The 27,479-nt window shown below is 41.5% G+C and overlaps 1 protein-coding gene across 3 annotated transcripts in view; it reads right to left on the bottom strand.

Moving 5' to 3' along the window:
• Nucleotides 1-27,479, bottom strand: part of ADGRL3 (adhesion G protein-coupled receptor L3) — a 309,315-nt gene that overhangs the window by 155,700 nt on the left and 126,136 nt on the right. For all 3 annotated transcript variants that reach the window (XM_057366829.1, XM_057366827.1, XM_057366828.1), the window contains exon 4: nucleotides 12,057-12,857. In XM_057366829.1, the coding sequence (XP_057222812.1) occupies nucleotides 12,057-12,857 (801 nt within the window). The remainder of the gene's footprint in view (nucleotides 1-12,056; nucleotides 12,858-27,479) is intronic.

Below are 27,479 nucleotides of genomic sequence, written 5' to 3'. Positions count from 1 at the left end.
AAAACAAAACAAAACAAAAAAAAAATCAATCATCAATCTCTTGTAGTAGGTGAGCGACAAGCCCAGTAGAGGTAAAACAGATATCTATAATCAACAGCTGAAGATTTTAAAGATACTGAGGGGACAAGATAACATCAACATCACATCAGGAAACATCCCAAGGACTTTCCTAAAGGTTTCTAAACCAACAAATAAAAACTTTTGCTAAACAGCTCAAAGATGTCTCTTTAATGAGATATGCCAGCTATGGGAAGTACCACCTTTTGTGATTGGCCAGAGTCTGTGCCTTGCAAGTTAAGGGATTTCGTAAAACTTGACAACCTCTCCTTTTTTTCTAATTTCAGGTAAAATATTAGTTTGTTTTCTGTGGATTCCAAGTGGAAGGAAAGGCTGCCTTAGCTTTCCTCTTCCCTTACRCRTKCCTATCAGGAAAGGRCCMAAAGGTTTCCATGCAAGATGAATTRKARAAATGCACTGATKCAYGYTATAATTTTAATGTTTATTCCTTTGCCATATTAAAATAAACTTTCAAATCAGAGTAGGAAGAAGACAGTCAGGTCACTGCAACAACAACCAAAAGACCTTTATGTGGAGAGGACCTGCTTTTAGAGCTCTGGATTTCCTCACTAAAGGAAAGACATTCCTCACTGCYAAGTGTTACCCAGCTGCAGGAGGAACTTTTCACATCACTTCCCCCCACCTCAGAGGACACCACGAGGAGATTTAATGAAACACGTAGGGGCCACGGTTCAGCGAGGTGATGCCTCCCACATTCAATGTGCAAATCGGGTTGCATGGAAACCCACAGCCCAAAACTCCCATTGCACTACCTCTCAGCAGCTAGCCCAAAAGGGATTTTGGAGTAATTTTGGCTAATTCCAATTACTTTTCTTTGGTTACAGCTGGTGAATGTACTACCAAGAACATTGTGGCAATGGCATCCAAACGTGCACAGGATCATTTTGGTCACAAATTCTGCTGTAGAGGGGAAGGGAGGACTTCCTCAGCCTTCCTTCATAGATATCTATTTTAAGGGCTCCTCTCTCCAGTGAAAAGAGAAGGAAACACATATACTCTCATATTGCTCAATCGAATGAAGCCACAGTCATGATAAAACCTCTTGCACATGGTTAATAACTGTGAAGAAATGACTGAAGGTGAGGTTTATCCAAAATATCTCAAAACGTGGTGTTTGAAGGAAGAAATWAATTTCAATTTGAATTCAGGCCCTTATTAGTGCAGGGAATTTACATTTGCATCTTAAGAAAATGACAGCCTCTTCCCACCAGAAGTTGCCAGTATGTTCATCATGAAAAAACTTGTGTAACAAGACTCTTAATACAATTAACTAATTACCCAAATACTGCTTGTATCCTTCACAGTTCATTTCCTTGCATCATCATCATCATCCTCTTTTTTACCCAGTATATCTCTTTAAAAAGCGTATGGGAAACAAAAGGAGAAAAAAAGACAAGCCAACAATCAGAACACCCATTTGGAATGAAATCATTCAATACCTTATGCAAAAACTGCTGGAACAAGTTTTTGTTCTTTCCCATGGACAGATGTTCTCATCAAGAAGAATATTAGAACTTGATGACAAACTTCAAGGTTTAAAAATCATTCCCTAGCACTCTGCTCCAAATAAAAATGGAAGTGGCATTAAGAGAGCAGTACACAAGCTCTGCAGACTGGTAATTTCTATTACTTAGAAAGCAGAGTTTACACACACATTTACTGGCACTCACCATAAAGTACACATCTGAAAGTAGAAGGCTTTCTGGATTTTAGTGCCGAGAAAGCTATTTCCTCATTGCTAATGAATTATTTGCTTTCTTGGTCTATTCAGGAGTTTTCCACTACAGTAAAAAATTCCTAAGATCTTAAAAAATATATGAAAATAAAAAATCAGACCTACCAGTAACTCCCACAGAAGGCCACCTCCAGAGAACTCTCTGAGCAARGTCCAAAGAGCACAACTCAAGAAACACATTTTTACCTTTTTATGTATGCTGCAAATAGGCTCRATCAAAACATTTATAATGAGAATGTTATTTTACCTCTTAACTGAGGSAGAGAACATCCAACCAAGAAAAGCACTCAGTGGAGTGAGGCAGTGATTGTCTGGKTGCCTTTCTGGAAGGTACACTTCAGTTCAAGTCAAGTCATTAGGCTCAGTAGAAGAGGAAGCGGATGAAATCCAATCGAATGCATTACAGAGGTCAGGCTAAATGAGCTAATGGTCYCTTCTGGTCTTAAAAAATCTATTAATCTAATTTAATTCTCTGTTCTACTCCTCATACCAGAGTCAATTTGAACTCATTTATATGAAAAAAACACATTACAGCAGCCTTACACAACACTGTGCTCTGACCATGCAGTTTTAGGCTACCSAAAAGCTTCATTTACTCCCCACTGAGCTCAGGAGGAGGCTTTATTTATCCATGAAGAGAACTTACATTTACAAGCAAGGCACCAGCCACAGGCACYTCTCCCAACAGAATGCTGGATAAATGTTCACCTTAAACTGTACGACTCAACCAGAAACTTGCCAGAGCACTCTCCACCTTGGCATGGTTTTTTGGGCGTTGGCATTCTTCRCTCAGCCTGATACTCGCCATGGAGAAGAGCACAACGCTTTCATCAATAAAATCTGTTCCAGTCATTCCAAGGATATTTTCCCGTGAGTAACATGTAACATGCTCAATATTGCACCAAGAAAATACTTGGCAGTTACTGTCCAGTGAGAAAAGCAAGCACTTTTGAGGAGAAGGCCAGAAATATTCACTGCTGTTAATCCCTCCAATGTACACAATATGCTCCCACCAAGTGAATATATTTTATTACCTCTCCTTCTAAAAAAAAAAAAAGGAAAAGGAAAAGAAAAGGAAAAGAAAAAAAATCCCTTTTTTATTTCTTCATGCAGTCCTCCCTCAAGTATTTCCCTTCTCCTGGAGCCTCTGAGTTCACATTAACATCACCAATTATTTGCCTAATTTGGCAGTATGGGAGTTCAGAGCATCACATGAATGCAGGCTGACCAACCTTAGTGAGCCACAGCGTTCCCCATGCAAGCCTTGGATAGAGGGAATAATTTAACACACAGGGGCAACTGAAGGCCAGTACATGAGGGGCTCACAAAAGCTTTTCCTCACATGGCATGTTGGAAAGATCTTAAGAGTGGGCCAGGGACTTCATCTCTGCTGGCATGMCTATACTTGATGTCGCCTTACTCTTTCTCTCTGCCTGCAGCACAGACAGCCCTTCTCCTGTCTCTGTCCCAAACATCAACAGATGAAAAAGAACTGCAGAGCTGTCTAATGCCTCATCTCTCCAGTGGCTGTGTTAATTTATTCCAGCTATTTGAGGGAAGCATGAATGGCACCCCAGTAAGCCAGCTCAAACTGGTATAAAGGCAGCTGATTTTCCCATCTTCTGTCATGACCAGTGTATAACTTCTATACCTTTCAGCTCTGATGTTTCTTTGCTTTTCTCCCCCCTCCCTTTTGAGTCTCAAGCAGGTGGTACTTTGTGAAAACAGACCCGAGGAGCTGCGTAACATGAAACACCCRGTTTGCCTCTTCAGTGCCAGCCTTTTCAAACTGAATCCTGTATTTCAGTGAAATGTGCCTTAAGTCCTGTTTCCTCTCAGCACATTTTAATCAAGTAAAAATCCCATTTGCAGTGAAGAAATCCCGTTACAGCAAACAATCACAACATTGTTTTCTTGGACACATCTCTTTCACCTAAGCCTTTAATGTCTGCTTTGCTCTCCAATCATGAGCTCACCCTTAAAAAAACAGCCTTTTCACCAGAAAAATGTAAGGCAGATATTGCAACTCAAATTCATATGGATATTGACCTTTTGTTCCAGCTTACGGTTTATATATTCTCTTTGGATGCTTCAGACACAAGTCAGGGGTCAAAAAGCCTCTCACTGGCAAAATGAAATTCCTTCCTGGGCAAACAACAATTCACTACAGACTCACTGCTGAAGCCTTGAGCCCAAACTCCCTGCTTCAGAGGATTTATCTGAATAAAAGCTGAGCCGAAAGTCTCCACGAACTTCAGGATGTTGTCCCAGAAACTTTTTCATTATAACAACCTTTACTTTTTCACACCTGGTAGACTCACCTGGAAGAAACAGACACTTCTATTCTTGATTTTTTTCACAACTCAACTCTCTTGATTTACCATAGTTACTAACAGCAAAATGCACTTTGAGAAGGAGTGCTTCAAAGTGCTTCCTACTTCTTTCTTTCCAGAATGTGTGTTCCCCTTTCAGGGGCATTTCACGGCCCTTTGTGGCTGGTCCCATTTCTCCCTGAATGTGGAGATCTTCAAACTAGCTACCAAGGTTCTTTTTGCCCCTTCAACCTAATTTTTTTCCTAGCAGTAACCTATCCAACCCAACCCTACTGTGAGAGTTCAGCTGGATTTCTGAGCACAATGCTGACCCTCCCACTCCTCACATATGCCTCAGGTACTTTTTATCAGCAGTATTACACCTCTGGAAAGTTGACTTGCTGCCATTTCTGAAGGATGGGGACCCGCTAAGGACATCACCACAATTGCCTGAGGTCAAGGGAAAGCTCTGCAAAGCCTCCCTTTAAAGGTTCRGTAATTTTGTAGCTTACTCCTAAAGAGCTTCTTACTCTTCTTTAACCTGAGTATGAAGGCATAAAGAAGGAAAGAATGCATTCAATGCATCCCCTGCTTGCTTTGACTCTAAAGCAAAATATAGCAGGGCATCCATATCTGCTTTCTCAATTAAAAGAAAAAGAAAAAAAAAGAAAAAAAAAAGAAGAAAGAAAACTTGGCATAGCAGCACTGCAGAGTGCTAGCGGCATCGAAGAAGTTAATTAGCAACACTGAACTAGACTTTGGGAGACAAGTCTTAATAAGTGTTGCTAAAAATATTACACTAGTCATTTCCAGAACAAACACAATCAGTGGCAGACGAGGGAGGAGAGCAATTCAGACCTGTGAGCTACCGTGGTGGAAGTATTTTCTGTGGGGAACAGGAATAAAGGCTGCTCATTTCAAAAACACAGTAGCGAAAAAGCAAATCCATGATAACCGTGTCCCAAGCCAGGCCACAGCAAGGAGCAGTAGGTGTTTGTACCACACAGAGCCTTGAGATGCACAAATATAACTTCAATTGAGTGGGTAATGCTTGAGAAAAACCCTGGTGGATTATAATCTTGTTTTTGGGGTGGGAGGAAAGGAGCAGTCAGAGGAAACAGCTCAAAAATGGAACATTGAGGAGTCTTYCTCTGGGATAACCCCCCAACCCCATGCAGACCCCCATCACTGCACACAAACCAGCTAAATCTGCTGTCCAAATGGATAAATGATGCATTGATCACTAAAACCACGTCTAAAAACCCAACACTCAAAGGCTGTCTCCAGTACCCAATGCAGTCCCTTTCTCCTGCAAAGAGCAGCCTTGGACATTTGCTCCATGTCACCTCCCGCTCCCTGCTGCTGGCAAACTGCTCTAACCCAAAGTGCTGACACTTTCACAGCTGGGCTTGTGCAAAGTGCTTGCACCAGACTGATAAGCCATGGTTGGTGTCAGCATGACTCAGTGGTCCCCAACTCAGTGAAACAGCAATTAATCACAGCTCCAGGCTGCTCCCTCACGCTGAAGAGGAAAAGCCTCTATCCTTCACTGGCAGTTAATGTTTTCTTTCCTTATGCAATCCCCCCTGGAACTGCATCCCACTCCTGCTGCCAGAAACAGCTGTCTCAGCTTTTCAGACAGTGCTGGCAAAGGTGCTTCCCCCCTCACGGTGTTTGGCAGGGTTGTGAAGGACCAAAGCCTCTGGCCTCCTTTTGTTTGGAAATCTGAAAGTGAGGTTTAGCTTCATAATTTTCTCTTTTCCTGCCCTTCCCCTGCTTCAGCCATCCTGGCTGCCCACCAGCCCAACCCCAAACACTCCCACGGGAACAGGACCTCAGCCCATGGACAGAGGCAAGGGTAACAAATGACCACCAAGAGGATACAGCAGCATCCCAGTTTGGCTCATGAATGGGTTAGGTCTGCTGGACCATTTTCTCAGGCTGCCTCRAAGCAGGAGCAGTGAACTGAGGAAGAGGAAGGCTGCTCCTAATCTGGTAAAGTTATCTGCTGTTCCATGGCAGAATTTTATTTAGGAGAAGGAAGCAAGCACATATTTATTTGTACTGGAGAGACACTGAAGTTCCTCCTGCTGTGCTAACCAAACAGTGTTAATATTTATGATTTGCTCTGCAAAGGGAGAATTTTCAAGTTGAGGAATCTTGCACATTTTAAAGATTTTTTTTTGTGAGAAAGTAGACAAAAGAGCTYGAACTCTAGCTTTGCAGACAGAAAGCAGAAACCCCTATTCCAGAAATCTCCAGTGCTATGATGCTTTTTTATAATTTTTTTACTCAAACACTGCTTTATAAAGAAGGCAAGTTTAAAAGGCAGGATAAAAATTAAGAGACAGACCAGGCTCAAAATGAGATAGGAATGCAATAGTGTCCTCCTGTCCTTCTGAATTTGAGATACTCTCTGCCCAACAAATGTAGCCTGAAAGGCCCGCTTTCTGTTGTAAAATATCTTCTGCTTTTTGCACCTCCAAACTCAGGCATCCTTTCGTGTTAAACTTTATGTCTTAAGCAGCAAAAAAGGGACTGAAATATTCATTGAATAAAAGGAACATGAATGTGTGGGCAAATATTAGAGATAAAAGCCAGGGTTTCCAGCCATGCTACGCATTTAGCAGAAGCTTCTGAAAGCAAGAGCTTATCTCTCTGAAAACCACCAGCAACTCTGTGCAACCAGCAGCTGTCACTGTAAGCAATGAGGAGGAACTGAGTGAGAGAGTAAGGGATGCTCCTGGATGTCAGGAAAGCAATGGGAATAGTAAAAACACAGGAGGAGCAGCAATTATACACTCAGCAGCTCCCTAAAAATGGCCTTTGTCCAGCAGGAGAAGCTGCTCATCARGAAGGCTCAGCTGGCCTTTCAAAACACAGCCTGGATTCACCTTCAGAGATTGCAAACGTGGCTTATCACAAGGGGCTCTTGAGGAGATGGCAATTCATACCCCATGCACAAGAGGGATTTAGGATTCCAGAGCCCCTGTGATGCGTTCCCAGGCAAGGAATTGGGGTGTCAGAGGCAAGCAGTGCAGGAAGAGCTTCCCGCTACATCTGAGCACGGGGCAGCTTCAAAATGTTCRAGATCCTCTGCCCACTACCCACATTACTCAGCTGTCAAAGGAGAGGCCTCAGATTTATGATGTGAAAATTACATTTTAACGAGGTGTCATATGTGCTTAAAGTCCTTATTCATCACCATACTGCCACATCTTTTACCCAAGACACAAATGCACCTAATTAGCATATTATGAGGACAGAGGGTTCGCCTTATCTGCATTGTAAAACCACTTCAGGAAGAAAAAAAACACAAAACGCAAACATTCTTACTGAATAAAATACTTGCAAATCACACGTCAAGAGAACATCCCACAATACTTGACAGAACGTGGAAGATAAAACTTTGACATGCACCCCTCTGAGGTTCTTAAAAGACCACAGACATCGATGTAATCTCTTATCACATTTGATTACCACAGTGTTAAAGTACAGTCTGTGGAAGCCACTTAAGCACATTCAGCTGTATGAGAAGTCCTACGTATCATATCACCAACTTTCTTATGCAACTTAAATAGTTAACAATAGTTAGTAATATCTATTTATTAACTTCAAACATCTATGAAACAGCCCGTATGGTAATGCTTGGGCCTCCTGGCCATAATTTGAAACACCTTCTCGAAAACAGGAGAGAACAGCTCCTGGGAACAGCTGCCAGGACATCTGAGTCCAAAATATGCACAAAGGGATTCTTGACTTGGTTCARGTTCTTCCCTGGACTGCTCTACTCTGGAACAGGCTCCAGCCCCCAGATACTCAGTCAGCACACCCTTAGCCCTGGCAAGAGCTGCCAGCTCATCTCACAGATTTAAAAGCCAAATTTTGTGGTCTCTGTGATGCCCAGGAGCCCCTGGGTGGTGTCCAGGCAGGAGCTCAGGCAGGAGCTGAGGCACCGACCCCGGGGATGTGTGTTTGTATGCAGCACAACACCGGGAGCTCTTCACCTTTTTGGAGAGGAAGCTTTGTTGATATTTTCTTGAGTTTATTTGCAAAGAAYGTATCATAAGTGAGTGATAATTAAAACAGGTAACTCTGGTGAATATCAACTGATTGGGTTGCAGAAAATTTTCATCCTGTTTTCATCTGTTTCCCTCTCTGCATATGCCTAGTAGGACACATTAAAAAAATATCCTGAACTCTGTTCTGGGTTTAACTTCTTGAGGAATGAGAAGTTCAAATTAGAAAGCTCAATAGAAGCTACAAAGAAATAACCCAAAAACTCAGGAGCATTTATGAAGAAGCATCCTCCAAAAAGCTCATTTCAAGGCCAAACAGCTTGAAGAAAATACACTTCAAAGGCTTTTGATATCTTCAAGTTCACTTCTTGAGGGCACACGTTAATGATATGCTTCTTGGGACTTGCAGGCACTGAGCATTGTTTGCTTTCAAAACCACTTTTGGGATAAATGAAAAACAACCCCAGACAAAAGGAGGGAAAAAAAGAGCAGGGTAAAACCTTAAAATGCAKTTTTTCTCATTTCTGAGAAAAATGAACAGTTGGGTTTAATTCCATCAAGAACCTTGAATTGCTTCTAGATCAGATAAACTCAGCTTTTAGCACTTCAAAATATTTTCTTTTCCCTGGTAAGTTCAACTGCTGCAGAAGCTGAGCACAGACAGAAGCTCCAGGATTTGACACTCACACTGAGGAGTAAAAGCCCATTTTTTTAAACAGTAGGTGAGAGATGCTCTGCAACAGTGAAGATCTCAAGTATGTTCCAAATGGGCACAGATCTTTAATTAAAAATCAGAGAAAATGCTTAGACAGTGTGAACAGCAAGAAGATGTGATCCCTGTCTTTCCTATAAACTAAGGAACTACTGTCTACTCCCATTATCTCTGGACAGCTTGGGAGAAGACTGAAAATGCTTGATTCTAAGTGAACTGGAGCCCCAAGGATCTGTTTTTTATTTTAGATACCCCTAAAATGTATGATACAAGTGATTAAAAAAAGGTTACTGGCTATTTAAGTAGTTAAATATTTCACTTTTCTTGTTATGATCAATTTTTGGTTTTAAGAGCTCTTCTAAAACTTCGCCCTTAATTGTTTTTTAACAACCCATATGTTCAACCCATCAATTTTACAGTCTTTCTTTTATTTTCTAATTAAGCAGATACTGTTTACAAATTTTGCCACTCAAATTGYAACCCCTTGGAAAATGCCTGCACATGGCTCTAATACAGAGAAACGTTGGTGATTTTTGAAGAGAAAAAGGGAAACACATATCTGCTAAAAAAAAAAAAACAAACAAACAAACAAACAAAAAAAAACTCACAAAGCTAAAAATTTAAAAAGAAAAAAGAAAAAATAAAACCCCAAAAACCACCCCCCCCAAAAAAAATCCCAAAAAATATTCAGGGTTTTCCCTTCTTTCCCAGGGTTGCATCAGCTTCTGTTCCTGCTCTTTGGTGAAGGAGCTGGGTTTAAGCCAACCAGATATTCAGTGTTACAAGTAAAACAATGCAGCATGAAATCTGGTGCGAACCAGAAAATGGGTTGCACTGAACTTGGAAGAGAAAGCATCATGCAGGTCTGGTCTCCTGGCTCCTCTCTGCAAAAAAAGCCTGATGTCAAGCAGCTATTTGCTCACCTGTTCAACTCAAAATCAGTGCTTCTGTTTCACTGATTCATAAAAAAAAATGTTCCCACTAATCAGGCTATGAGAGTAATGGAGCAGTAAMCTCCCTTTCTTCTCTTTGAAATCTCTTGGCCCATTCATGTTTTCTCATCAAAAAATTCAGTTGCTGTCAGAGCAGACCTCTCAAAAGTCCTCTAAACTTATAAAATAGTGAGGTAATAGGATCCTTATGCATTTTTGCCAGAAAGGAAATCCTGACAATTTTCAGAGAGGAGAACCGCATGTAAAATTCGGCCTCTTGTCCTTATTACAAAGCTTTGCACAAAATTTGCACACAGAGAATGTCAGAGAAGGTTCCCTGACACCAAATTAACTCTCTCATGCCCACCAGTCAAAGCCAAGGACTGCTTTAAGCTTTCTATCTGAGGCACTGGGGAATTCTAAATTCTCATCCAAACCAGAGTGAAATTACAGCGGCTTCAAACCAGAGTGACACAAAGACAAGTCAAATCCTTGCAATTCACAGACTTTCAGCCCCCTGCAAGGTTTTCATCTAATCTTCCATCTCACCATCTTAGACTTTTCTAACAGAATTCCTTTTTGAACAGGATTTTCTTCCCTTTTTTAGGTTTTTCATTGATTAAAGTTTTCTTTTTTTTTTTTTTTTTTTTTTTTTTTTTAATAAAAGACGCTATTACTGACAACAATCACCACATGAAAAAGCACCAGTAAAGACTCCGTTATAATACCTGGAAATAATTCACTAAAAAGGAGAGCAACTCAGTGAAATAGAAGGGATGCAATTGATTTTCACTCCTTGGGGAGAGCCAATAGCTCACAAATTGCTCTGTTTCACTCCACCACCCAGAAAGTACATGCTCATCATTAAGTTGGGAGAATGAGAAGTATTACTCCATTTTTCACTCATCTGARATCTTGCAGAGGTCAACATCATTGAAAATATCTCTACTCCCTGCTTAACAGTCACACAGTTTTTGTTCATCTGTTCTTCAAGATTTTCTTCTCCCTTTCATTTTTATAAAAAGATCACAATTTCACTACCAGTTTAGTACTTTTATTCCAACTCTCCCCTGATTTTCATGTCCACAATTTCTTTCAGCATCTCTTGATCCATTTTCTTTACATGGCTAACAGACTGCACAAAGGAAAAGAAAATCTCGGCAACAGAAACCTTTTGACTTCTTTTCCGCAATCTAAAGCCCTGAATCCASTCACCCACTTCCAAGGTTCTTACTTACAAAAAGAAATGTTTTGGAAAAAAAAATACGTTATGAGTTGAACGCTCCACTGTCTAACTTATATTAAAATTCTGCCTTTTCTTTTACTTTTTCAGACTTACAAAGAACACAGTCCACCACAAGAACTACCTCAAATCTGACTAGATCAGTAGGGAAACAACCAWTTAAAATGACTAAGCAAATGCWGTTTGGAAATTCTTGCAATATCCTACAAGCTTTACCACAGTATAGGCTAAGTCTTGTTGCTAATAAAGAGGAAACTTTATAATTTCAATATGATGATGGAGTTGATAAAGGTAAGGGAATATACCTAAGTAACTACCAGCACAATTTCTAAMAGGGAAACAGGTAGAAAAGCTAGGAAACCTCTGGGGGATCAGATGATCCTCTAAGATAAAGTATGGTAAGTCAGAGTAAGGCATTAAATGCTCAAAAACAGACAGAGAAACTTTACAGAAAACAAACCAAGAATTTAGAGGATTTTGTTGATTCTCCTCCTGACTCTAGACATGCACTTGGGGTACATGCTCACATATTCAATTAGTCTCAGCTTCTCTAAAAAGAYAAAACTCCCCCAGCTTAATAAAACAAAGTAATTTAAACTGGCAGGCAGTTTTCCTCCAGCTGTTTGCAACAACAACAACATCTTCCATGCTTTCCTTTGTCAAAATTCCTGCAGAAGGAAAAATGATCTGATGATGTACAAAAGAAAATTCAATTCAGGAGAAAAGACTGATACCCCTGTGAATATGAGCATGGGCATTTGGAAACTGTTTCAGGCTATTTATATGTAGATACTCCTCTGTCTATTTCATTTCAACTGAGACAACAAAAAAAAAAATCCTGCATGTATTAATGTCTTAATAACCATCATAGGTCCTGTGGTGCAGCTTAATTTGCAGAAACTCAGGCAGATCAGTAAGACAGGAGTGTACTTCAATTTTAGACCCTATTCACAAAAAAAAAAAAATTAAAAAAAAAAAAAAAAAAAAAAAAAAGGAATATTTTGGTTTGGTAATAAACCCCTTACCTGCTCTGCTGTCCAGCGGGCCAAAGTCCAAGGAGTATTTTACAACGTGATAGTTGTTCCACACATACAGGAGGTTGTCCCGGGGATTATAATCCACAGCAGCAATGTACTGGTAGGAGTTTGGAAAGGGCACATCCACCATGCTATCCTTGCTTTGGTCAGTGTTATAGATGTAGTCTATTTTATTCCCTGTGGCTTCATTGTCGTCGTCTTCGTACACAGACTTCACCACGTATAAAATCCCACAGATCATGAAGGCATTAGAAGCTGACCTCTTGTCATAGGCAGTATCCCACGTCCCTTCAATCCTTAACGTGTAAGGGTTCAACTGGCTAATGACTATTTTGCCATTATTCTGTTCTGTTGCATAGATTACCCAGAGCCCGTTCTCGTCCACGGCCAGGTCGATGTCGGACTTGCCCCCCCAGCGGTAGGGGGAGGTGTCGTGGTAGTTGGCGTTGGCGATGATCGCCTCCCCGCTCTTTATCCTGGTCCGCAAGTCAAACTTGACGATGTTCCTGGTGCGCTCCTTGTTGAAGAACAAAGCCCCGTCGTACACCACGAAGCCCGTGCCGTCCACGCGGTGCGGGAGCTTGTAGGTGGTGGTCGGCCTCCCGGCGATGAAATCGTCCTTGGAGGAGTATTCCGTCAGCGTGTCCGTCCGGTACGGTGTCCAGGGCATGTAGTAGATCTTGTCGGACGCCTGCAGAGGGTCCTTGCACCAGGCACCCGACTGGTGGTCGGACTCGAATAAGTGTTCGCTCTGGTAAACTCCTTTCAGCAGTCCAGGGCAAAGAAAAACTGTCGTAGGGGAGAAGAATTTAAAAGAAAAACAAAGTTAATGACGGTTCAGGGGTGGCCGGCCCGAGCATCTCAACAGCTTCTAGTCGTGGAGCAGAGGACACTTGAGATGAGAGGAAACCCAAGAGCAATGCCTTGTACCTGGAGACTATCCTTCCTGCCCACCGTACCTCTAGAACAAGATCTGCTCCACCAAACTTGTTTTTTCCCCCTCCCCACTCTTTCTATTAACTGTGGCTCGTTTTCTTATTGCTTTTCAAATCTATTTTTACAGGTATACTTACTTGGACCACTCGCTTTTGTAAACTCTGAAATGAATATGTGCCCCCAAAGGATTTCTGGGTTTGTATTTCCAAATTATATTCTGCAGTGAATCTGTACCTACTAGGTGAAGGGCTAAACTCCGAGGGAATTGATCCACATATTTATTTGAACAGCCCACAGAAGAGTGGCCTAGAAAYGGAAATAAGAGAAAGAAATTCCCATCCTTACAGCCCAAGTGATATTAAATATTTAAAGGATACTGATAGCAAAGCAGAGGCGAATCCCTTAGCAACTCAGAAGAGCGTTTAAAGCAAAGGGAGTGCRGGGGGAACACCCATCTGGAGTATAACTAGAAATGAGACTTTCCAAGCTGCTACAGGACACATGAAACATGCAGTCCACACAATTAAAAACAAATGACATATGGATGCTGAAAGGAAAAGACGAGGAAGAAAGGAAGAAAGGAAAGAAGGAAGGAAAAGAATAAAGTTTGCTGGAGAGGAACCCAATGTCTAGATTTTAATCAGTTAAAAAATGTCCTGTTAAATATAGTAGTAATTCAAACTTAAAAACATATACCTTCTATTGTTACATGAGAGGAGCACAGAGGAGCAGTTTGACTAACTGGGATGCTTTGCTGCTCAGACTTCGGGGGGCTGACAGGGGCCGGGGCACGCCCAACACCTGGGAAGAGGCTCGGCCACTGCCCGGTTGACCCCGGCCCCACGGGAACACCACGGCCGGCTGCAGGGATGGAGGGAGGGAGGGAGGGATGGACGGATGGCTGGGGAGGCGAGAGCAGGGATGCTGCGGAGCAAAAGCGGCTCGCTCGGCCCTCGCCAGCCCCGTCAGCACCCTCCTGGGCTGGAGGCGCTGCGCACGCTTCGGGGGGAGAATATTGGTTGGTTATTTGGAATGCTGATCTCCACGATCCGCGGGAGGTTCGATAACCRTGGCGATGGGATGGGCAGCAGGGAGGCATGAAGAAGTATCCCGCCGCGCGCTTCTGGCAGCACGGGGCTGGCAAGGTGGGATCCCACATTCACACTTCCTGCTTGGAGCGTAATTAATTATTTTTTGTAAATGCAGACAGAAATTGGTAGTGTTGTCTGGAGACTAAGACAGGAGGAAAATCAGATTTAATAACCGGTATAAAATTATATAGATCCATTGGAGTCTAAGTAACCACACGGAGTTGCTGAAAAAGGGGTGCCATTTCCAAAAGCCTTTTATGCCATAATTAGATATACTTATGCACATACATATGTATGCACACCTTGCGAATTCTTTGGGGCAGGAAAATGAATTATCTAAGCCTTTGAATAGAAATTTAAAGGAGAAAAAAAAGGTGGCACTGGTAAAAACTTTTCAGCAAATATGAGTTATCTGGTGAAGTTGAGCAGCAGAGATACTAAATAAACTTTAACAAAAAGGTAGTGAGAATTAATGACAAAGTATTTCAACTAAAACGTTAAACTGTTAAATAACTTAGCCTATACATAAGTAATATATATATATAATTTGAAAGGTATTTAATTACCTTTTTGTTCCACTTCTATTGTAGAGAGAGAGGTAAAGAGAGAAAGGAGAAAAGAGAATAGATTAATGGTACTGTATTGGCCAGGTACTTTTCTTTACCTCTTTCATAAGAAAAGGAAGCTTTATTAATTTACTTTGGTATGTGAACATTTATATATATATATACATAAACCTTTCCTCTGATATATACACTGGATAATATGCAGACAAGCTGAACAAAATACAGATCAATTTTAACTTTATAAAAATCTGTCAGAAGAAAAGGAAAAAAAAAAGTCCAACACTTGGGATGTAATGAGCCCCCTGGACTCTGTGAGATACCTTTTCAGCAGCAACCTTGGACTAGTTTCATAGAACAAAATGAAATACCCATAAAAAAAAATATGACTGATACAGCTTTATGTATAGAATAAAAATTCCAGGGAGAAACTTTATACAATATACATCTTCATATATTTTGCCAGAATCCTGTAAAACAGAGACCCCTGCCTAAAACAGAATATTCACTTATGACACAAAAAAGAAAACTTAGGAGAGTCAAATGAAGCACACCCGTAGATGTTCGTGGAGTCCTGTCCTTTGTCTTGGAAAAACACACTAGTAAGAGTTGGAAAAAAAGCACTGGCAACATTGTAGCACTTAAAAAGAGAGCCCAAAGATTCACACTGTTAATGAGATTGAAATATGTTGTCACTATTTAAAAAGCCCAACCCCAGAATTTGCTGGCTGTTTCAATGTGAGTTATTCACCATTCATTGTAATACTGCTGACGAGGCTGTGTCCCTTTGGAAAAAGCCCCTTCCAGGTAGAATAGATAAATGAGGTGCACTTATTAATTGCTAAATACTCAGTATAAGTTTCTATACCTAGCAACCTCCTGCCAGCAGCTTTGGGGGTCCTCATCCAAAAGGCTCCTGCAGCTGTGGCCCAAGCCCTGTCTCCTTCCTGCACAGTGGGAACCCAGCAGCCTCTGMACCCCCAGCCCTGCGGATTGCTGGTTCCAGGGAACCTCTTTCCCGAATGTGTGGGAGAAGACAGGCCCCATGAAATATCTGAGGGAGAAGTGAGAACTTGCCWGCAAACCTGGATGGCTTTGACAGCTGAGAGATCTCTGTTCAGAGTGAGACAGGAGCACAAATATGTGCATGCATGCTTTGGTTTTGTTGCCCAGAGTTCACTCCAGCCCCTTCCAGACCGAGACTTTTGCCAAATTACTGTCCTGTGGTGCTGGCATTGCAAAAGCYTTGTTCATTTGGATGGGAAACTGCAGGCTTGGTGGAAGAAGGATTTCAGGGTAGGTCTGCAAATGCTCTGGCTAGACATGTGGATCTACACTTCCCTGTCCAGAGAGGCATCCAGCTGGAGCCAACTGCGGCTCCCACAATGAGTGCTTCCAAACTTCAACAGCCTTTTTTACCTGGGCTTTGATTCAGGCTCCTTTCTACTCCTAACAGGTTAAGGTTAAAGGCAAATGTTTTCAACATGTGGCTGTCAGGGCTCTAGGGAGCAGAGACAATGCATTTGAGTGCAATCTGGTTATGCAAGGGAAGGAGCCAGCAAGATTAAAAGGCTCCAGACTTTGCAATCAGAGAAACACACACAGCAAATGTTCTCCCCATCCTGGGCTGTGGCTGGTCACAGTTAAGTAAGGTATTCAGAACAGCATTAAATGTCCCTGGCAAAAGCAAGAAGGCAACGTGACAGATCCCCAAATGTATGGCTTCACGCTGATTCTCCTGGCTGATGGTATACAGTACCTCTGGAGGCATAGAAGGCAGYAATTTACATTTCCAAATGTGCAAAAGCTTTTGTAATGCACTCAAACAACAGCCTCAAGAGAGAAGCTTCTAGAGGAGATAATAGATTTGTGCCCAGCTGATCTGAGTGACCTGAAGCGATGATTACCCTTATCCTGAATAGCTCATATGTGTTATTAACACCCAGTGCCATATTCAGCTCTCTTATAATTCCAAACACGGATGTGTTTTGGTGACCTTCTGAATAGTGTTTCCATTGTACATATCCCAAACACGTATTTTCCCTCAGCTGATTTAAGACTTAATGCTTTTGCATTTCAGTAATTATTCAGCTTAAATTGGGGCACCATATTCTTCAGATTGGTTCCATGAAAAGATTGGAAGGATTTAGTAATCACTGAGCAATATTAAAAGAAAGGGTCTAATTAGAGTCTGATTACCCCTTCACTTACACAACATACCACTGTAAACTGTCCTCATAATGTACTGGTAGAATTTTTTTTTTTTAAATTTTACCCAGTTGCAGACAATTTTACATCTCTGTAAGGCCTGTGCCAACTGACAGAATTTAAGTACTGCTTATAGCACAGGGCACACCTTACTTTCCTATGTGGATCTGCAAAAAAAACAACTAGACACGTCTAGTTCTGTAAGTTTTTACTCTTACAGAGGTCTTCCATTCCTGCTATCGCTGCACAGGAGGAGAACAAAGGTATTTCACCTTGATTCCCTRTGGTGGCTGCCAGTGCCATTGACTTCAGCAGTGCCAGAGGCCAAAAGGAAATCAAGAATAACTTGCTGTGTCTGAGGGGGGTTGCAAACGAGACTTTCCACACACACTGATTTTCTCAGGATTTTTCAGATGGAAGTAAAACTGAGGACAATGTGCAATCACGAGCCACTACAGCCTGTCCCCAAGCAGGCTCTTGCCACCMGTTCAGAGAAATCCCACAAAAGCATTAATTAAATGTTCTTAGGATTGCTGTGTCGAGGCTCTGAAAACACACTCTGGCACAATTAACACTTGAACAACATTAACTGCTCATTTTCTTACCGCCACATTGAATTGCACTCAACTGTTTAAGGCACAAGCACACAGTGGCAGTGCCATATAGAGAGCTGTCTCCCTGGCACYGCTTCAAACCCACACAACAACAGCACAAAACTCCTGGGAAAAAAATATGTGAGCAGGGGAATGTTAAAAAGTAGGCAGAAAAGTTGTGCCCTGTACTTTGCTAGAGGGTTGTTTCACGGTTTGATTTTTTTCAGGGCAGATGTTTAATAGTGGAATAAGTGRCATCCACTCCTTGTTCCTGTCCTTCACAGATCTGATTGATTTAATCTACTCAGACTAATAAGTAATACACTCAGTGTTAAACACAGAGTTAATGACAAAATAGAAGGACCAAAGAACCCAGGTTTTTGAGGCTGACCTTGGTTGCACAAGATGCAGCTTCTCAGCCACGCTGAGGATGTTTTTCATGATGTGGCTACTGCATCTCACACCCACAACCCCCTTTACCACATGTGGAGGCAGGTGAAGCTGAAAAGCAATTTATGTTTCTCCCTAACACMCAGCCACATCTGTGGGTCCTGGGTTGAACAGGGACACATTGGAGAAGCTGCAAATCAAGCAAGGCACCTCAAAGCACAGCCTTGCAGAGCCTGCTCACAAATGAAGATGCTCTTCTTTTTTCAATGTTGAGTCCTGGAGTCACAGTGYTCCTCCACTAAACTGAACAAGAGACAAAATTCAAAATTCAGGGCAGCAGCAGATCTGAAATAAATATATCTAAACCCAGGGAGTGAAAGTCATAGAATCACTGAATGGTTTCAGTTGGAAAGAACCTTAAAGATCATCCAGTYCCAACCACCCAGCAATGGGCAGGGACACATTCCACTACACCAGGTTGCTCAAAGCCTTGTTAAAATATGAAAACATTAAAAAAAAAAAAATAATTTGCATTTCAAACCCACTCAACTCCCCACATACCGTTTACCAGAAGAAAAGCTTGGAGAGCTACCTCGGCATTTATATGACATGTTCTGGCAACCTAAAGTTCAACATGCTGCAGAAGCACCCATCTCTGCTTCGTTTTCTTATCCCCACACACAATTAAAGTGACAAAAGAGACCACACAGCTGAGTTCAGCGCTCGCTCTGTGCAGCACAGACACAAAACAAAGTACGTGGCACCATTTCTCTCATCCACCCACTCCTTYCAGGAAAGTCTGGGGTCCCATTGTGGTGCAGGTGGGTGTTCACCAGGTCCAAATGCTTTGATAATGGGAACACAGTGACATCCACTGCAGCAAGCTATAAACAGCAGAAGTTCAGATGATATTTTGCCTCTAGGCAAAGGAAACCAAGCAGCAATCCAATGATCTTTGAGTTTGGTCCCTTCATTGCACCTGTCCCCTTTGCAGAAGACACAATGACCAGCCCTCATCCCCAACCTTCACATCAAGCTGTCCCCAAGTCACAACTAAACTCCAGTCCTGCTAGTCCCAGCAAAACACTCATTTTCTGAGCATTTAATGTTAAAAGTTTGAACTTGCAACAGGGTAAAACCTCTTGAGTCTTGGCCCAGGAGCAAGCACAAAGAATGGGAGAATTAGGTTTTCTAAGACTACTTTGCAAATACATATTTCTATTGCTATCCTTCAATTTTTTTTTGCCTCAAAGTCATCCTTTACTTTGATTTTTCTTTTTTTCCTCAGCATGATGAGTTTTCTAGAATGCATTTAAATGGAGAACAGACCCCATTAACATTACTGGAATTTGCAATCCAAGAGCAACCTGACACTTGAATGTAAAGCACTCAGACTTTTATTCTCCAGCCAGAGGAATGAAGAMATTATTCTTATCAAGTATATCACCACAGTATCAAGTATATCCTTCTTGTGGCTGATAATTTCAGTTACAAAAGAACATTCAACCTCGAGCCTCTGTGATGGAGTTCTGCACCAGACAAAAAATATTCTACAAGCTAAGCTTTAAAGTTTGTTTAGGTTTAAACTATTAAAGTGATAGGAGTAACTTAGTCTGTAAAATTATTTTAAGGTTTCAGTAAACAGAGTACTTCCTTCTTCTTGGCCATATGTAACTATGTGTGCACATTAAACTCCCTCTTTATAAAACTGGGAAAAATTGTCTGGATTTAAGGCCCAGGAGACATGCTTGCCTTTCACAGCAAATGAAGAGTTAATCCTTTATTTAATAAAAGGGAGGAATAATTTCACTTGCTTAACTTCCATATTACATTTTTCAAAWAATATCCAAGCTCCAGTAAACAAAGGTGCTCTACAAGCACTTTGCGCTACAATGGCTTCATGTAACACATTCCCCAAATTACCACCTCCTAATTAATTCTGCTGTGAAGCACAGAGACTGGAAATGTCAATAATCTATGCTTTCATGAACCACAGCCTAAATTAGATCCTTAAATATGGTATCTATAGATCTTCAGAAATCAAAGCTGTCGTTTCTCCTAAGTGGATTTTTTTTTCCTCCTTAGATTTCCATTCATCTGATAAATTTGTGAAACCTTTCAAACCATTAATTTGGGCTTCCTTAAAATGTCAGTGCTTTCAGTCTGCTTTTTAATACATAATAACCAAATTTAATACATGTTCACTAAAATAAAACTAAGGATTATTAATGTTAAAACACCTGTCAGTGTAACTTAAAAGTCATCAGGACCTAGGAAACCACTAATATACATTAAGTCTTGTCCACTAGAGGTTTCTGTGAGATGAAAAAAAGTTATGGCTTCCTACAAAATTGCCTTGTGTATTATAGATCAAACTTCARGCTATTTTGGGAGAAAGCCATCATTTTGTTAAGACATTCATGTAATGGATAGCAGGCATCAGAGGCCCGAGCTCTGACATGGACTCTCCCACAAAACCCAAGTAATGACAAATGCTTTTCCATAGCACTGTCCCCTTGAGGTAAATGTTCTGACAGCTTAAATGTTATTACCTCATTTCCTAATCTTAGGTACCAAAGCACACACACACACACACAAAAAAAAAAAAAAAAAAAAAATAAAAAAAAAATAAAAGCCTTTAAATATTTTGTAAAGGGAAAACCAAAAATCTCTCCTGCAGAAAGCAAACGAACCTTGAGGATTCTGAGTTTTGGGATGAAACAGATCCATGCTGTGTGCTTGGCCCTGTAAGAGCAGCAAACAGTGAGCTGATACTCAACAATTTTGCAAACATTTGGATTTTCTGAAATTCTGTGAATAATTTCTGTTCTTTCTTTGCCTCTCTCCTCTCATTATTATTCCAGGTGGCAGTCACAGTGACTGGCTTCTCTGAAGAAGCAGACACTTAATCAGCTTCAGCAGATACTGAATGTGATTGTGCTGTACTCCTAAATGTATTATTCCAAGAGATAAATATTTTTTTTCTCAAGTAAAGATAATTCACTTAAGATATAATGAGTCCTGAAATATACTGGACTGGAAAGAAAAGAAGCAGCAAGAATTGTTATATTTGAAACTCATCTTCAGAAGGAATATCTGATTTTTTAATGCGTATAAATCTCTTTAGTAGATGAGATTTTATGTTTAGAGCACCATTTCAAAGATAAAGTGACCTGAGAGACCTAATTCATCCCTGAATTTGGAAAACAAAAAAGTTGTTTATGCTAGTCAAAGTGTTTTTCAGAGCACTGGCCACCACTCACTGTCCTCACAAGCAGAAAAGTTGCTCTCAACTTGTTGTGCACCAGAATTTTCCTTTTAAATTCGCCAATTAAAAAAGATGCAGCAAGATGAGTGAGCACAAGAGGGGGGGAAAAAAAAGAGAAAGGACTGTACAAGTACTGAGCGAAATTCAATTAAGGCTACGGGTCACTCAGCCAAACTTTCCCTGGCAGTCGGCCTCGCACTGTTTCCAGCACAACAGCAGATGAGTGAGCTGCCATTAAATTACAGCAGAATCAGCCACCTGGACATCATTCTCCCAAAAAAAGTAAAAGAAGTGAAAGCCCAGCTCCAGACAGGGAKGCAAGCACTGCAGGGCTGACCCTCTGCAGCACTTGTTCTGACTCCTGCTGCCAATGATGAGCCTGATGCTGGGCACCCATCAGCCTTTTGCAACACAGCCCTGCAGCCAAGGACAAACTGAGATGTAGAGATCCAGCCTCCCCAATAGAGACATGAATTAAACCTCATCCAGCCTGTAAGCTCCTTTATAAAATGGGAGAGAGGCATTAYTTACAGCTCCAAGCCTAAACAAGAAAAGAAAAAAATACCCTGAGTTTTTTTCCAGAACATTTATTTAATAGTGCCCCTCTGAAAAGAGTCTGGGGGCAAACTGAGTACCAAGATGCTGCTCCCCGCTGTCAGGAAAGGCTTCTGTGCACACAGAGGTTGACCAAGAGGTGCCAGCAGCAGGGTTTGATCCTCCAGGGCCACTGAGTGTGGTTTTTCAGAGTAGGAACATACACCTAATTGCCAGCACTGCCAGCTCAGCCCAGGAGCACTCAGAGGCAGGGTACRGAGAGACAAACTGAGAGAATGGTTAAAGACCCACAACAAAACAGCTGTTTGGGAAATAAATAACCTTGTCTGGTAAAATCTAACCCCTGAGAGCCCTTTTAAGTAAGTTTGAGTCTAGTCTTACTCCCTTTGCTTATTCAGCCATTGTAACTGGGTCAGGTAAGTAGACCTGGATAACCAGGTTGTTCACACTTGTTCCTCCTTTTGGGATTTCAAATGCGCAGAAAGATCACATGGCATCTAGGCAAATGTAGCTTACTAGGAATAAGAATTATTTGCACGGGTTTTTAAAATGTATTTCTTACCTCCTTAATTGACCTTAAAAGGAAAAAAATCCTGAAGTTTCTAAAAAATTTGTTCTCATCCAGGCAAGAGACAAATCTGGTATGTCAAAAGCCTGACAGAGCCATCGAGGCAAACATTAGATGTCCTGCCTTAAGCAATAGGTGGGAAGCGAAAAATATCTTAGGTGGGGGAGCACTGAATTAAAGCTCCRTGTCTTTCAGTCCGATCTCTCTCAGAAGAGGAATAAACTGTTTGTCACCCTGCCAGCTATGAGACTAGCTATAAAATAATAGATTCCACAGGCCCAAATGAGGCTAATCATGATTGCCAAGGCATGTCTGAGCTGTGAGAAGTGAGTGAAATCTGATGCTCTTCAGAGAAAACATTTATTGAAAAGCTCTTTGCTCTGCAATAAGCCTTGGCAGTTCTCTCATGTCTTGGAGTATCTACCATATTTCTCGTTTGATTGCGAGGCATATTGCTGACAGCAGCTGCTATGGCTGAGTTTCCTTTAATAACACTTTGGTAGGTAAAACACCGCTTCTTTTTGGTTATTGAGAGAACGGTCAGGGAAGATTTTGTATCAATTGCCTCTGTCAATAGTACTTATTCTTAAGTGYTGCCAACTGGATGCTGTAGTAAAATGCCCATCAAAATCAGAAAGGAATTCCACAAAGACAAACAACAAAGGGATGCGTTTGTTTTCTCCTCTCTGAGTTGGCAAAACACCTACAAAGTAACTGGAGAAGTGAAATTTTACCCTGACCGCTTTGGAGATCAAGTGAAGAGTGAGGGAAGGAGATGTTAAGACTTSAGACTGGTCCTTAGGAACAGATTTTACAATCTGGTGTAAATTTTAACAACATCTGCTATTTAAAAAGAGAAGATGAAAAAAAGAACCAAGGCGTGCCTTCCAGCATTTTTAGGCCTAAGTAATTAAGGCAAGTGTGCTGTATGTGTGTGTGCACATATGTGCACATATGCAGAGGAGTGACTTCCAACATTTCAAGATTTAAATAATTAACCCGAGCGTGTGTCACACGCACATACGCTCGCATGTGCGATGCAAAGATACTGGCACAGCTCACACTTYGAGGCACATTCCTAAAACACTCTGAAAGAAATGATTCTGACACATCCCCATCTACAAACTGCTAAAGCCAGTATTGCAGGAAACTGTTTGGGAGCCTTCATTTCATCTTCACTTTTGCTTCAGCTCTCAGTACTCAAAGTCAACAAAACCTCGGCTGAGAGGCAGATGTTTCAGAGGAGATTGTGCGCTGATGAATTGTGAAAGGCTCTGATCCCTTTTCCCCAGCCCGTGATCCAGATGTGCTGGGGGACGGAAAGGATTGTGTGCACACCTTTGCAGCACAAGACACACGGATCCAGCCACCTCCTTGTGGGGTACAGAGCGGGGGTAACACTGAATGCCAGGTTGTCCCCCATCAAAACCCCGCTGAGCAAATCCCTTTGTGGTGTGCACAAGCATCCTCCTCCCCTGCTCCCCTCACCACAGGCACTCAGCAATCCCTGCCTGCCCAGCAGCACAGAAAACCCTCCGGTGTTTGGGGARCTGACCGAGGAGATGAAATGATGCTGGGAGTGCCTGCAGTGCTTGGGGAAGGCTGTGACACGGCAGGCTGTGACAAGAGAGGATGCCACACACACAGACCCGGGATGGGCTGGCACAGGGGATATTTACCTAACGAAGCACACAGGTAAACCCATTAAGGGAGCAGCTTGCAACTAATGTGTGCTCTGAGCCCAAGCATCAATAGAGAGCSCTTTATGGGTTTGGGGATTTGGCTCCCCACTGCTTGAATGTGGGACTAAGAAGGATGACATTGTATTTTACTTTTAATGAAATAAGTACGGATATAAAGCAGGAACGKAGCTGGAATGAACTGTCACTTTAAAGGAATGCATCTGAGACCTTTAACTTGCCCAGGTACATTCAGTGAAGTAAAAATATTATTCTGCTTGGGAGAACCACAAATTACAGCAATAAAATATATGCCCTGAATATGTAGAAATTTGGTACTATTTGCAATGAACTGAACATTAGGCACAACTAAGACCTATYATTTCACCAAAAAAGAGACTACTTTATTTCTAATTTAAAGCATAATAATTTATGAAGGTTGAGGAAAGTCTTTTGTGCGCTTTTGCAACAGCTTAACTTCTAATATATTATATATTCAAAAATTAGGATACTTGAAGCTCTTTACACATTATTTACTGTGCACATTATTGAAGTGGTCAGTGTGTGGTGCCCTCTCTTTATTTCATAGCCATTGCAGCCATTTCCTCATGGCATCAGTAGATATAAAAAAAAAAAAAAAAAAAAAAAAAAATTCTTGCTAAAAAAAAAAAAGTGACAATGAAACACACTCATTTGGGTATGAGATAATTCAATAAATCTGTCTACTTTGCTAAGGCTTATTTTTTTATGTAAAACAACTTACTTATCTTGCTAGATTCAAAATGGAAAAATAATTAAGGGTGAGGTTCAGTTTTCAGTCCAGCTTTTAGTAATCTSAAAATAGGAAACAGTGTTAAAAGGGACCCTTAAGAGATCTAGGGGACAGAGCCAGATGCCAAGGCTATGCCTGCTCCACATAAAAATGCTCTTTCTCTCTTGAAATTTCTTTTGGATAATTCAGATGACGCAAAACATCAAAAATCAAATTATCACACTGCCAGAAGTTCCCAGAGGGACATGGCCAGGGCCAGGCTGATATGGTGACACAGAGGACATGGCCCTTTCCTTTCATTGCATCCATTTCCCTTCTGCATTCAGAAGGCCTCACGTAACAGATCCCATGGGATTGTGCCATGCCCTGAGCCCACAAACAGCACAAGCAGAGCTTACAGCATCTCCTGGCAGAGGAGATTCAGCTTCCCACACAATTATKAAATAACACTGGGGGTGAGAGGAAAGGGCTTTTGAGAACAGYTGGACCAAATATACACACAATAAGTAAGGCTAGCGGAAAGAAGCTAAAATTTGAAGTGAAACAGCTTAAGGAGCATCACCATTAAGACTGGTATGGAAATACAACCTAGAGAGAAACCACTGAACATCTATCTCAGCCATCAGCCACCACAGTTCCTGGCTAACCTGGTCTGCTTCTTCCACATTCACCTCCCAGAGAGAAGACACCAGCATGGTAACAACCCACGTTCCTGGCAGTGACAGCACATCWTAAATTCAGATCATACTCAGGCACAACCCAGTGAAGGTTTAATCAACTGTCTGGCATGAGCAATCTTGTGAAAGCCTGGGATGTTGTGCATCTCCCCCACAACCTGAGGGCAAGAGCAGTGCCTTCAGTGAGGAGCCTTGGGTAGCCTATCCCATTGCCAAAAGCTTGTATGGAATCTTCCCCAAATGCATGCTTCTATAAAAATTAAAACAACTTTCAGTGCATTACTATGTTCTCTTTGAGCTAATGCACAAAATAGAAGCAATAAGAAGAAAGTTCCCATGACAGCTCTACCTGGGTTGACTGAGGTGGAAGACCTCATCTTTAATTCCACAGACATTAGGCTAAATTAGCAAAGACCAACCCAAATTTAAAAAGGGCTCTGATTTAAAGAAGCAGGTACCCAAACAGCAGTTTCACAAAAATGGTGGCCCATATCTTGGTTCAACACAAATATTCACAATAATAGCAGATTGCCTGTGTGACCTGAGACACATAGAGGATGGAAATGTGTGTATTACTTTGTCTGAGAGACTGCCCTTCTCTGAAAGCTCAAGGAGGGGTGCTGGGGGCTCTTGGCAGCTGCTGCTGTCTCTTCTGGTGCCACACTCAGAGAGAAAGGAAAAAAACATGGATGGGACAGCTCCGGGGCTGTGTGCTCACAGGCAGTGGGAGACACAGCTGGCAAGGGAGTGGGGGACAAGGAGAAAGCAGCAGTAGGGCCATTTGCTGCCTTTGCTGTGCCCCAAAGGTTTAGATGATCTTTGGCCAGGTTTCCAGCAAAGTAGCCCACCATCAGGTTGCAGAGTCCGGGCCAGTCCAGCTCACAGACCAGGACCCTTTTCATGCTCCACGATTTTAATCAGCAGAACATTTACTCTTGAAACTCGGCACTGGAAAGGAAAAAACTAATGGGCACAGAAATGCCACTTCACATGGCTTTTCAGAGTGCATCAGAACCAAGAAAAGCCATCCTCATGCCTGCAAAAATTCCCAAATCCCTCTTGTGCAAAGGCACATCGAGAAGACCCTATGCTTTCTCGTCCTCTCCTTACCTGAGCACACATCCACCTCTTCCAATGTTTCTGCTGCCCGCACTCTCCCAGCTGTGCCATAAACACAGCATTCCCCACAAGAACTGCAAAATCTATAGGTGAAGACAGGTCTGATCAATTCACTGTTCAGTAGCTTACAGCAATTCTTAGCTCTCAAACTCTTTAGGAATATTATCACTCCTGTTTTCAGGATGACTAAAGGAGAAAAAAAAAACAGGGATTTTTTGCAGTTTACTCCAAGCTACCCARCAAAGCCAGAGGAAAACTGGACCAGGTGCTCATGGCACAATTTGTAGTGAATTAAGCAAAATGAAACTRCATTTGACATATGCACAGCTGTGCATGAACRCAATGTTCAAGGGRAAACTAAGATGACAAGTGTGGGACRTCAGAGCTCTTCAGAGATCTGGATGTCCCACAAATAAACCACATTTTCTAAACATGTCTCACTCCTTACTGAAGCACAAGTGGAGCCAGAAGAAAATATCCATATTATGAACAGCAAGAGCCCATTAAAATATCTTTCTATTCTCTCTATGTTTTGGGGGGGAGAGGGTAGGAGTGGTGGTAAGAAAACTAAGTTTAAAAAAAAAGCACATCATAAAACACTGCCTAAATAGGTGTTTAAAAATTAACCATGATTTCCTTCCAAAAGCACATGGCCCTTTGGATCAGAACTATAATTTTGTCTCAGAAAACTTATCTCACTGCTTACAATTCTGGTCATCTCTGACTGCATCACAACCAAATATAGAGGGAAAATAACAGCCAAAAGGAACAGGCCTCGTTTTCCTAAAGAAAGACATGAAACAATCACTTCATTACTTACATTCACAGGRAAAAAAATTGCTAATTTAAAAAACTCTATACAAATTCTCAACTTGTCAAGCTGATTCCCTTAGGCAAAGGCCTTGAGAAAGAAAAAGCATTTTGTTCATACTTGCCTAAAATTAGAAGACTAATGCAAAGACTAGATGAAATGTAAAAAAAAAAAAAAAAAA

The sequence above is a fragment of the Malurus melanocephalus genome, unplaced genomic scaffold (genome assembly GCF_030028575.1).
Source record: "Malurus melanocephalus ecotype Western Australia unplaced genomic scaffold, MMel_1.1 scaffold_72, whole genome shotgun sequence".
Classification (NCBI taxonomy): domain Eukaryota; kingdom Metazoa; phylum Chordata; class Aves; order Passeriformes; family Maluridae; genus Malurus; species Malurus melanocephalus.
The sequence above is the reverse complement of the archived record's forward strand: the minus strand, read 5'-3'. Positions and strand labels throughout refer to the sequence as shown.